General features: G+C 38.6%; 3 protein-coding genes and 1 long non-coding RNA gene across 6 annotated transcripts in view; all 4 read right to left on the minus strand.

Annotated features, from left to right (window-relative positions):
• The window catches only part of LOC138013549 (uncharacterized), a 5987-nt gene extending 4083 nt beyond the window's left edge, over positions 1-1904 (minus strand). The window contains exons 1-2 of one of the 2 annotated variants that reach the window (XM_068860653.1): positions 610-1904; positions 360-508 (exon numbers count right to left, since the gene is read on the minus strand). The gene's annotated coding sequence lies outside the window, so the exon portion shown is untranslated. Of the gene's footprint in view, positions 1-359 lie in introns of both variants that reach the window. The other variant, XM_068860652.1, reaches the window with a different exon arrangement.
• Positions 1-9424, minus strand: part of LOC138013551 (uncharacterized) — a 23214-nt gene extending 13790 nt beyond the window's left edge. Inside the window, exons 1-2 of the long non-coding RNA XR_011125258.1 lie at positions 9291-9424; positions 3216-3349 (exon numbers count right to left, since the gene is read on the minus strand). This is a non-coding gene — a long non-coding RNA (uncharacterized lncRNA). The remainder of the gene's footprint in view (positions 1-3215; positions 3350-9290) is intronic.
• Positions 6572-8338, minus strand: LOC138013548 (forkhead box protein C1-B-like). The gene has a single exon (XM_068860651.1). The coding sequence runs from the start codon at positions 8172-8174 to the stop codon at positions 7338-7340; it is 837 nt and encodes a 278-aa protein (XP_068716752.1). The 5' UTR covers positions 8175-8338; the 3' UTR covers positions 6572-7337.
• A 1549-nt stretch (positions 9425-10973) lies between the features above and the next one.
• LOC138013547 (unconventional myosin-X-like) overlaps positions 10974-12500 on the minus strand; it is a 46594-nt gene continuing 45067 nt past the window's right edge. For both annotated transcript variants that reach the window (XM_068860649.1, XM_068860650.1), the window contains one exon: positions 10974-12500. This exon is cut by the window's right edge and continues 1262 nt beyond it. The gene's annotated coding sequence lies outside the window, so the exon portion shown is untranslated.

Genomic DNA, 12500 nt, shown 5'->3' on the forward strand with positions numbered 1-12500 from the left:
GGTATCATATCAAAAGCAAGCACTCTAAAGAAAATACATGTATTTCAGCAAGGATTCCAAACATCTGCAGTAAATGCCTTCTCGCGACTTTATAGAATTTGAAGCATGCCCCGGACTTCCCTACTGAGAAAGGGCCAGATGCCTACAACTCAAGCCATCTTGCATAATATCTTCGTCAAAACAATAGAATTCAAGATGGCCGCCGTGCCGGTAAAAAGGAATAATCAATCTTTATTACAGTAATTATCGAAATAAACGACATGCTATGCTCTACTTCATGAAAACCGATATAATAATGGGCGGATAATGGACTAATTTGAGGCATTTCACACTATTGAGATAAGAAATTACGCACTTACTTGTGCTTCTACATGTAAATCTGCTCTTGCTAGCTCCTCTTTGATAATCCGCTTTATGAGAAGTCGATGTCCAGACTTAGGGACGACCGCCATAAATTCGTCGATGTCGTCAATCGGCTGAAGAAGAGTGGACCCATCAATACCATTATCTAAAAGAGAAAATGCCCGAGTTTAACTTAAACTTTTAGAAAATTGAAGGTATTCACAGTGATATATATTCCATTCACATATTTCAACGAACTTTACCAACCTCTCAGCAAGTCAAGGGCTTCTTGCAGCACATTTCTCCTTTTTAAAAGTGAAAGAAGCTGTTCCGTAGTTGAAATTTTCCGGTCCATTACTGTCTTGAAGTTGATTTTGCGTTGGAAAGAGAAGAAATCCACACCGAGATTTGAAATGTCGCGCGTTTGCTCGTCTGAGGACACGAAGGGACGCCACGCTTACTATTCTTCCCTACAATTGGTTAAGAAGTATCATGTGACCATTTGAGGACGAGATAATCTGGAATCGAATTTTTATTTCAAAATGGCTGCCGACCGGCATCGACTATCGTGCGAGTACTGTAACTACAGTTGTCGTGTAAATGAAAGCGATTATTTTTTTAAACACTTGATCAAGTTCCACTCTAACGAACCTAACTTTGTAAGATAGTGGTTTGACACTGACTAGTTTTTTTTATGTTTCGTGCAAGACGTTTCGGCTGGTGCTGACTACCACTACTCTATTTTTAAACGAACCTAACTTTCTGGTTTATTGTTCAAATTGTGGAAGGTCTTTTTCGAAAGTGAATAGTCTGCAAAGACATTACAACCGAGAACATAAGGAAACGGATGATGCTGATGAACTCGAACCTGGTATTGATTATGAAGAAGACGTAGAGCCAGACTTTGGTTGTATACAGTTCAGGTCATACAATGTACATGCCAGAGCTTTTAGCAAGAGTATGCAGGTCCTACTCAAAGCTTCATGTAATTGTTTTACATGCATTATGATCACAATAATTATGATGTTTTGATATCATAGTATAATTTTGAAAGGTATGCATGTGTAACAGGAATAGGCTATTATTGAAAGATTTGTAGGTGATTTAGGTTGAGTTGTTAAAATAGATTTGAAAATGTGTTAGGTTCACCCCTGTGAAAATATTGGTAATAATGCATAAATTAAAAATGTCCTCAAACAGTAAAGGTGTGTTTTCATTAGAGGTGTGTTAGGATGACTCTGGCAGATTTCTCCAGTCAAAGAACATTTGCATCTCATTAATTTATGGTGTGTTGGAAACTGATCTAAGGGTATACACAAAGGTGTGTAATTCTTACACACCTTATGTGTTTCCTTACACACAATGGTGTGTTTTCTTGAACTGTGAAATAAAACAGTGAAAAGGTGTGTCACCACTACACACCTTGGTGTGTCAGGGAACTCACAAGGTGTGTTATGAAAACACACCTTGTTTAAGAGTGTGGAATCTCAAAAGCGACGGGTAATGGACTTCGACAACAATCGCCCGTCGAGCCGAAATCAAAGTGAGCTGTATTTACCTGAAGTAATATTTAACCAAGTGTGCTGTTATGTAGAACACTGAAACCAAATGGAAAATTCTCTGGTCACTTATGGGTTCAACAAAGACAGAGAACGATTGAACGAATCGAACACCTTACGTGGATCTGTGATCAACTCTGCACAGTCTTCAGGTAAAAAAAATAATTGGAAATGTAACAGCCAAGAATTATTTGAAAGAAAGCTTGTCGTGTATTTTGTGCTTCATTATTCAAGGAAAGGGTTCTTCATGGAAACGGTTTGATCCTGAAATTTAGTTTGTTGCAATATTGCGCATATTTGACACGATTGAGTTTCTTCTCTTCACGCACGTAATGAAATAGAAGGGCTTTTTGCCTCTAGTAGCAAATATGTAGTTTGTTTCAAAAAATTGTTCGCTGGAAGAGGTGGCCTTTATGAATTCATCATGTTTTATGATATGCGAGCTTAATTGGATAGTTTTTTTATGGCAATAGTAAAGCATTTTCTTGTCAAAATGAGGTTAGCGTCTTCCTGGTGTGTTAACTGAATTAAATCGTGAGTTTGTATTTGCCGTCTGCCGCGTAACCTTGATTTCCACTCTCAAAATTACCTCCAGAACCTACTTTTTGCGTAGAATAAGCTTTTAGAATGATGTTCTTGTTTTGCATAAAGCAAGCTAACAAAATATGTACCTTGCTGAGTTCGCATTTGTTAGCGTTCATAGTATTTTCGGTCCGATGCTTCTGTTTTATGAGGGGTATATTGTTTTGGTCTCCCATCCAAACACTAACCCCGCTGAACAGGGGGATTAACTTCAGTGAACTTTGGTATTACAAAGCTGTCAGATGCTCAGAGGGCACACTTAAACTTGTGGTGAAAAGAAGTTGTGAGGGAACTCGAAAATTATCAACATGTCAGCCCAGAAGCCAATGTTTCTCGCTTCTCTTTTATTTGTTATTCTTCAGAGACTGGAATGCTGTAGTTCAATACAGGCCAACATCACTTGTTCAGTTATTCATTGATAAACAATCTTGATTTTGGGACTCACGATTTTCCCTACGCAAATCCAGATGCCTTACGGACCGAGCAAATGTTTTTTCGCATGATCTCTCAAGTCCTTGCTGGTTCAGAGCTGGGGTTTTTTTAGTTTAAAAATTTCCTTATTTGGATGTAACGGTAGCTGGTGCATTTTCCCGCGCGTGCAGCTCCGATCTTATTCTTGTCCATATTTGGGCATAAATTGGTGTCCTAAAATCCCCAACTTTGTTCCAAGGAAAAGGGTTGCAAGTCACACGCTAAAAGGAAATTCGTGATCTTCATACATGAAGCACCTACCTGAGAGTTGATCAGTCTGATTCATGAGCCCTTAGTCGGACGATTTCGCTCATGTCAGCTCAAGGCAAAACAGTCAGTTGCGATAGGGTTGCAACATAGTTTCGTTTCAGTTCCATCGCAGTCAAACCTAAAGACTTAACATGTAATGACGATTCAGAGGTTTATGCATTACTGTTTCAACAGCCTTATAACCATCACTCCAACACAACGCAAATTTCCGATCTAGAGGATGGCAAGAAATCGAATAGTTACGATGATGAACAAGGCAGTTGGACTAACTTTACTGCCAAATTACGCCACGGACATAAGTATGGAAAGGGATGAAATTTTTTGTTAATTTTACCAAACAAGAGTAGATTCGTCAAGCTTCGTGCGCTTGAGATCGAAGGAGCCAACCCAGTCCCAGAATTCCAAGCGAACCAAGTTGAATTCTTACGAACATGGAGACATGTTGCATTTTGATTCGTTACTGGTCCGTTTATGCCTATTTTCTATAACAATCAACGTGTTTCAATCGCTCACAAATATCAACGTCTTTTGATCAAGATCACGACGACTGATAATATCAAAAAAGTTAAAAGTGCTTCGTGGCTTCTGCACCACGCAACAGGTTTCTGCCAGCATGATAACTGTTTAGGCACACGAAAGCTAATACATTCCCTCGAAAATGTATCAGCTCTCAATTGTATGATTGAAATTATATCAAATAGGAAATAAAAACAATCCAAATATATCCTCTTAAAAAGTTGCTCGAGATGGATATGAAAAGCTAATGAAATTGTCCATAAAGGAGATAACACGTATTAAAGGATTCGAGGGCTGAAGAAACTGTTGAGTTTGTTTTGACCCCATTCAATTTTAACCATGAAATACAACTTTTCCGCAATTTCAATCAAAGGCGTATTATTTGTTTCCAACTTCAAAATAATTAGAACTAACAAGTCCTTGATAATTCAAGGTGGAAGAGTATCCTTTCTTTTGGTCATTAACTGTACATTCACGGAGCACTGCTAAGTAATTAGCTAAACTAAACAATTCTTTCATATCTTTGGAAAATTGTCGTACACAAGACCCCAAATATTTACAAGTGTTATGGATCTGTCTGCTCGATGGGTCGGTTTCCCTTAATGATAACCTACTTAGAAATCATCATCAAAAAACAAGAGCAAAAGCATTGTTCGGCACTTTTGAAAAACAAGTGTTGGCTACGTCTCTCCTTGATGCCACGTGAAGCCACAACAAGCCTTTCCGTTTAATTCAAAGTTATCACATGAGTGAAACTGGTGAAATAAAATACATGGCACCATTTCTGCCACTGAGGTATTTACTTTGAAAGGAAATGCATGTCTTTATTCGCTTGATAACACGCCGAACTGAGCAAAACTTTGGAATTTAAAACGAGTTCACCAGTCGACATGCAGTCTAAACCGCGGTAACCAATTCGACACGTTCTGTATATCTCACCGAGATAGCAACGCGACTGTTTTGATTTCTGACAAAATTACTCCGCTGATCAGATGATTAAAGATAACTCTTCCATTGAAGGAAATTGCCTTATTTTTGCTGCACATCTGCGAGGTAATTGTTTTTTCAGTTGGTTTCTAGTGTACGATTGATTTACTACATAAACAAAAGTTTTCGGCCATCTTTTGATTCGTCTAATGAAGTTTAGAAAAGGATGGCGAAAAATGGGAACACTTCAAAAACTATCTGAAAGGAATTCTCTCAGATATACTGCTGAAAATTATATTAAAAACCATATAACAAATTTATTTGTTGAGAAAAAAGTTTCCTTTCAAGGAACATGTTCCTGAGACGAGTTTTTCACTTGTCGCGGCCTTCCTTTAAGTAATGAAGCCTAATGGAACATGAACTATAAACAAGATAAGAGGAGCATAATTGCCCAAGTCAAATTTCCCCTTGTGGTAAAATGAGACTTTGAAACACGTTGGTCGTCGTGGAACTTTGGATAAATTATGTCATGTAGATGCATTAAATTTTGAAATTTCACAGCGAACTACGGAAGTACATACGTTTGGAACGTTGTTTAGAGGGACGAAGACCGAAGCACGAACTGGATCAAAGAACTTGAATCATCCTCATAGCGTGTATGCTTTTTTCGGTACTTTTACTTTAAATTCCCATTTTGTATTGATGTGGCCATTAGCATGTTTCTGGCGCGAGCGTCTTCTTGGCTGTGGGATTAGAAGATGCCAGTAATAGAGAGATCTAGCCCCATGTACATCTTGGCTAGAAGGGAACAGAAAAAAACCCAACAAACATGGCGGCAGGCGGACGTCAATTAAAACTGTTACTAACTTTGCCATTTACTTTTAGAGTTTTACAACCTTAAACCAGAAGACAAATACGTTTTTTTCGCTTTCTCAGTTCCATTATCTTCCCTCTTCCCGTAAACGGCTCCTTTTAAAGTGATAGGTTTGAGGGCGTTTTCCTCAGCAACGAATGAATGAATCGTCCCCTTTTTTATTTGATTGATCAGACAATAGCATTTTATCAACATGCCCGACAACCAAAACTATGGAAGGTTCACGCCGATTGATTTCAATCAAATTCAAGGATCTCCTGATTCGTCTAGTTAAATAATAATAGCAAAGAAAATCTTTCGAGAGTGCCTTTAAAACCAACCTTCTTTTGTGTTAATTTTGTCAGGTTTCCATTAAAGGTTTTAGTTGCCGTGGGTAGTTGAGAACGCGATTTAAACAATTTAAAAAGGAGATAAAACAAAATGTACCCCATTAAATTCTGGTTAAGTTTTCTTGGACCCTCGTTTGAAGGGCTTCTTTGAAGTCAAATACGGAAGGAATTTCTAACAGAGCATAGCTCTCAACATTGATGAGAGAAATTCTCGCAGCTTCATGTTGATAATGTCAACGATCGAGAAATATCAAGAACGGCCGCGCATGAAACTGAGCTGTCGAATAATGAAAGCAAACCTACAGAACTGCTGAAGTTTGATTTTTTTTGCTCCGTTCTTTTGACATAAATATTCGTGAGAACTTGACATAAAGAAAGAGGATCATGGTTTGTATATATTAACTTGGAGATTTTCAAGGCAGGGTTGTTTTCATAGCAGGACAAGTTTCTCATATCTTCAAATTTTTGTAGTTCCAGCAATATTTCTTAAACTATTCTTAAACAAAGCTTAAGAATAAGACAATTGCTTAGTCCAAAGTAGGACATGAATGACAAATAGCATAACACCTTAATTAAATCAGGTTGCCATGTTTCAATACCACGCGGTGCTTTAACAGAAGGAAATGAGTTTTGATCACGTCCAAATTGCATTTACGTGCCCCAATATAATAATAAGGTTCCAGTTAAAGTGTACCTCGAAGTAATGCTTTTAACACTTTATTGTTTATTAATAAAGAGGTACGTAAGACGGATGTTTCTTTCCGAATTACGAACTTTGTTTTGTCGCACTATCTTAGTATACTTTTCCAAACATTGGAAGTTTTTTTTCGGGTAGACTACAAGAATTTTGTAAGCCAGATCATTTGTTATGTTATCTTTACTTCTGCAATCACCTCCACGGCCATAGATAACTCGAAAACAAGCATTCGAGTTGAAAATATTTTGCTTAACTCGAGTTTAGATAGGGTTGTCGAAATTTTTTACAAAGGAAATTGGATCTCGATTGGAGTGAAGTCCTTGAAGACTGTAGTAGTTTGATGACATGTCAATTTGGTTTACAAAAACCAAAAATTGGCTTTTTATTCTACAATTCCTACAGATTGCACACGCAAAAAATTACTGGAGTAAATACTAAAGCCGGAACTCGAACAATCCATAACTACAAGAAAATAAATGTCTGATAAGGGGCGTTAAAATGAAGACGAGAAAACTATTGTTGACTTAATATAAGCCACTCAATTTTTCACCCAAATCGTATCTTTTATACAGTTTGAAGTCCGCTTTAGCTACTTCTGCTAAGAGCACTTTGTCAGAACGAACAGAGAACCGGCGAAGAACAGTTCGGTTCAATGCGAGCTGAGTCACCTTTGTAACTCAGAATTGATGCAACTCTGCAGTACTGTTCTTCAATTTCTCACTCGCTTAAAGTTTTTCGTATTTTTTCAACTACAAGAGTTTCTTCACAACTCAACGTTTTAGTAGATTCTCAATGCTAAACACTAGTTTGTTGCTTGAAGAATCCGTCTGAGCAATCAGCCGGGATTCCGTACTGTTGTTCTGAGAAACCAGTTTTCCATTCTTTGGACAGGAAACAAATTGTTGCTCGTTGGAATCTCCCTCAACATTTGGCCTTTGTGGGGGAACACGACGACAAAATTCTGCCCTAGGAGACGCCTGGCTCCTGTCTTTGCTCTCCGTGGTGATTTTTGCAGATTCACTTGATTTCCGTTCAGGTTCCTCTGCTGTAGTTTGATCATTGCGTTCTTGTCTATCAGCTATCTCGCTTTCGCCATTATCGTCTTCCCCTTTGGTCTGAGCGCGTTTGAGCCTTCGCTTTCGTCTCCAAAACCTTCCCTCTTCAAACATTTCCTCAAACGAAGAGTCCAACGCCCAGTAACATCCTTTTCCGGGGTCTGATTTGTCTCGGGGGATTTTCACAAAGCATTTGTTAAGTGATAAGTTGTGCCTGATGCTGTTCTGCCATCCACGTCGACTCTGCTGGTAATACGGAAAGTTCATCATGATAAACTGGTAAATTCCGCTCAAGGTAACCTTCTTTTCTGGCGAATTCTTAATGGCCATAGATATCAAGGCCACGTACGAATAAGGCGGTTTGGGAAGCATTTCAGCGCAACCGTAATAGCCGAACTCGGAACCATTGCTGGGCGAAAAGCAGCATCCAAGATTGGAATTATAATAACAACACGAACAAAACGTCCCCGTAGACTGCTGTTGAAATCCCTGCCTCGGAATAGTTAAAACCCCATAAGGGTTGAACTTCATTGACGTGAATGTACTGTACATGACTCTCGCTCGTGGAGAACAAACTACTTCTTTCTTAACCTCTCTGCGCAGTGTAACGCAAAGTTTTCAACTGGTATTTCAGCAAACATTAAAACGGATATACTGTAGGGACTGGTAACGCCCTTAGAGACCACCCAGGCATCGGTGTTTAGCAGACCACTGTCTCGCTGTTTGTTTACAGTACACCTTTAAGTGTTTTTTTGGACCACACATCAAACATGTTAGGTTAGTGGAGCTATTGTTTTATTCACACTCGGCAGTTGAGCTCGGATTAGACTATTTTTGATTGCTTTTTTCTTTCGTAAATTCTTTAGTTCGACAGAAGGAGGATTTACATGCTAAAACGGCGCGCTTAATTAAACCAAATGGGCATTAAGTGATAAATTTAAAACGCTGAACAGCTTTATGTCAATTTCTATGGTGATTGTAAGCGATCACAAATTCAATTTTTCCATTATCTCTCACTTGCAGATGAATAAATATTTATACGGGAAGTTTGTTTTAACCCATTTGTGGGCATTAAATCTCGTTTCCTTTCGCCCTGTTTTGATAAGCTCCCAAAAATCTAAATTGCGGCAAATCGTCTTAGGGATATCACGGGGGATATCTATGTGAGCGTTACCTGTTCCATATCTTTGTCTCGTAAAACACTGCTGCAATATTGGCCTCTAAGGAGCTTCCGCGTTTCGAAGGCGAAATGAGATCCCGGGAAATGAAATCAGCAAATAAATGAGAAACATTTGGAATTACTGATCTATTTGATATGGTCTCTCCGCACGGCGCCATCGCGATGTCTTGAAGAGGAAACGTATCTCTCAACCACGCGCAGGACGGACCGCGCGTGATAAGATTAGAATATTGCCATTTGAATGAGTTTAGGATATTATTGCGGTTTTGATTATTATCCTGATAAGTCGGAGGCTACAAAATGGCTACTAAAATTCATAATGCAGTCCAAAATTTCCTGTCTTTAGACTGACACGAAACGAGCAAGAACACCAATTTGCGCGACAACCACCTTCTTTCGAAAAAATGCGTTGGGGTGAACATAACTTAACATATAAACTTATAGCATATTTACACCAAACAAAACAAACTTATACATTGACAAGCTACCTGCAATGGAGATCGAGAGAGTCTGCTTGATATACGTCCGGGCCCATTCTTTCAAATACAGACTTCTATGTCAATAAATTTTGACTCGAACAAGCTGGTCGATGTGAACGGCTTTTTCGTGCTCATAATATTTCGAGAGTTGTTTTCATAAACTCGATTCTCTTTCTTGAGGTCATGTAAAAACACAACCTTTTCGAATTCGAGTGTTTTAATTAAACAAATAAACTGTCGGCAGCTTTGTTTCGTACTCGGTGGAGACAGCTCTTGCATGAAGCTTAACAGATCGGAGGACATCAAACAACCTACTTGTTCCGTAAATAGCATCGATAGAGTAAAAAACAGAATTCTCTTAAGCGAAAGCGTTGATTATCGTGTTTGTTTTTATTGTGGGTGTCCCGTCCCCAAATTTCTCACACAAATTTGTTTTGAAATGCGTGAAACGCAAGACGTCACAACCAAGTCCATGGGTGTCTCCAAGATTGCGAAACCAGACGAACGCCAACGCTGCTTTGCAACAATCGGCTCATCTCATCGAGAGTAAAAAATGTTCGGGATACACGCGGATAACTGACTATCCATTGGATAGCACAATCGATTTTCGCTATGACTTATCCACTGGATAGTGATTTATCCGGTAGATAGCGCTATCCATCGTTTGAACAACAACTGGGAACTGATCTATAATTCGCACATGTCATCTCAAAATATTGCGAGGCCCTTCCTCGACAATATTCTAAGGCTTCCCTACACGAACTCTTTTAATATATTTTAATGTGGGAGTATGTTTATGTTGACAAGGAAAGCCTGTAAAAAATGATAACACTAAATGTTATTGTGTATTAATTGGTCTGTCAGCGTGGATTGGTCGTGGGGTTAGGGAGGGGAGGGACCGTAATTTGGTCCTCTTCGGGAACTTTATGATTGCGGTTAACTCCATGAATCACGGGTAAATAAAATGATTGCTTATCTTACCAGTGATGGTTTGATGTCGTTCGGTTTTTGCCTCACAAGTCATATTTAGAGTAGTTTTGAAGGATTCTCAGTTTTCAGTTCACCTTGATGAACAACGAATATTGAACTAAACATTAAAATCTTGTTTGAGGCAAAAGAACTTTTCATCAAAGGCAAGCTAAACTAACGTACACATCAGAGACCCATGCACCACAAATCTATTTCGGCTTTATATTAAATATATTTTAATATATATATCCTACCTTGATCATTTTCGTACAAGAAATGAAAGTTACATCAATATTGTATTCAGGAGAAAAACATTCTTTATATTGCGACACAACGAGCAAGTACACACGACACATTTCGAAAATACGCATCAGTCACACAGTACACAAAGAAGTAATTTATATACCCCCATAAAGGTCAAACGCCCATATTCGCCCAAATTTCAGCGCACATGTTGTGCTCCACCAAACTACCCAAGACAATAAAGTACAGCCAATCTGATCACACGTTCTCACAACTTAGCGTCTGAAAACAAAAACAGTGGTATACCATGGTCGAAGAGGGGAAGGGAGGGTTTGCTCGGAGGCACTTGCCCCGCCGACAAGCTACAACCCAAGGGTAAGTTAAGGTATGATATGATAATGGTTTGACCGAATGTGAGCCTCTGAAGCCGCTCTTCTCTCAATGGTGAAGCAAGCAGACGAACAAGCGACAAACGCAAATTCAGTATCCCCATTTTTAATTATTAGCGGTCGTGTTAGCAAAAAGACACCAATTAAGGATAAATTAATGCCGCTGTGTATTTTGCTTGCTTCTGTTTGCACTGTTTCTTCAGATACGCTATATATTAAGGAAGTACATGAAGTGCTTAGGAGATGATCATCATTCCGGCTGACCGCAAGAATCGCGTCCTCAGAAGCCTGAACAAGAAATCTCTTACTGAATACAGACGAACTCAAACAACCACTTTATGACCTTTCCACTGGCATGATAACCAAAGTAGTTCATATTTAAATTGCACTTAACTTCAAATTCTTTCCGTTGCAAACATAAATCTTCCAACAAACATATTTTGCCGTTTTATCCTTGAAATTTCCCTTTGATGAAAAATCCACAATTTGGAGGGAAGTGTTTATAAATCACTCCCAAACAGTTACAGTGCAAAAAGTTAAAATATATGAGTGCATCGGAACAGAAAATAAATCGAATTCTTTTATGATTGGCATGTAGGGGGACCAAACAAAGGAGACTTCTTGATTGTTGATGGCGGGCGTCGTGAGAAGGTTTTCTGATCAGCGAAACGGCTCAAGTTAAGAGAAAACTGTGACAAAAAATGCTTTCTGGTTGTGTTTGGAACACATGGTGTTAACACAGGGCAATTGCAGGCTGAACATTTCGCAAAACTAGCTTTGAAGCTAAGGACCAGGACTAAAGCCAGGAGGATATGCTTCTAACCTTTCTTGCCCGTATTAAGAATGTTATATACGCATAATTTTTTTTTTGGAGCTAACTTGCATTCGTGATCACGTGACTGAATTATGTTAGCATCGACAACGAGTTCGACTTCGAGTAAGAGATCAGGAATGAACGATTATGCCCTTGATCTGAACGCTTCAAGAACAGTTTTTTAGTAAGATCATGTACTAATAATGAAACATAGTTCTTCGGAGGGTTTTCTAATGTGAATGAGAACGAATTTTGTAATATATATATTTAAAATAGTTTTAAGCTTATATTAGTTTTACCAATTTTTTATAGAGTACATCACTATAATTTTATATATTTTTCATATTGTAAAAGCGCAATTCAGCTTTACAGCTGCAAGTTTTTTACTACAATAAACTATCTATCTATCTATCTATCTATCTTGAAGGAACTTTCACAAATCCACGCGGGGGGCTGCAGGAATCGTACAATAAAAAGCCAATCAAACAATGTAGACGTTACTTTTGTTAAATGATCATTTACAGGTTGCTTTTTCCAGTTTATTTGCCAAAGGTACTATTAAGCCTGGTTCTCATTATTGACGAGAGCAGAAGCACAAGTATCAGACGCTTCACAAATATTCAGCCCAACAAATTGGCCAGCTCTCAACTAAGTGCTTTCATAGCTCAGTTAGTAAGAGCACTGAACCGGCATCACACCGGCCATGGGTCTACAAAGAAACAATTGCTTAAATTGACTAGTTAGTGCGATCATTTCTCCAATTCACCTCTAAACCGCACTTGACAAACATTTGTCAACCAAAGC

The sequence above is a fragment of the Montipora capricornis genome, chromosome 8, assembly GCF_036669925.1.
Source record: "Montipora capricornis isolate CH-2021 chromosome 8, ASM3666992v2, whole genome shotgun sequence".
In the NCBI taxonomy this organism is placed as follows: Eukaryota; Metazoa; Cnidaria; class Anthozoa; order Scleractinia; family Acroporidae; genus Montipora; species Montipora capricornis.

Coding starts and splice junctions, on each gene's coding strand:
- LOC138013548 (XM_068860651.1), bottom strand. CDS start 8,174: ATGTACAGTACATTCACGTCAATGAAGTTCAACCCTTATGGGGTTTTA.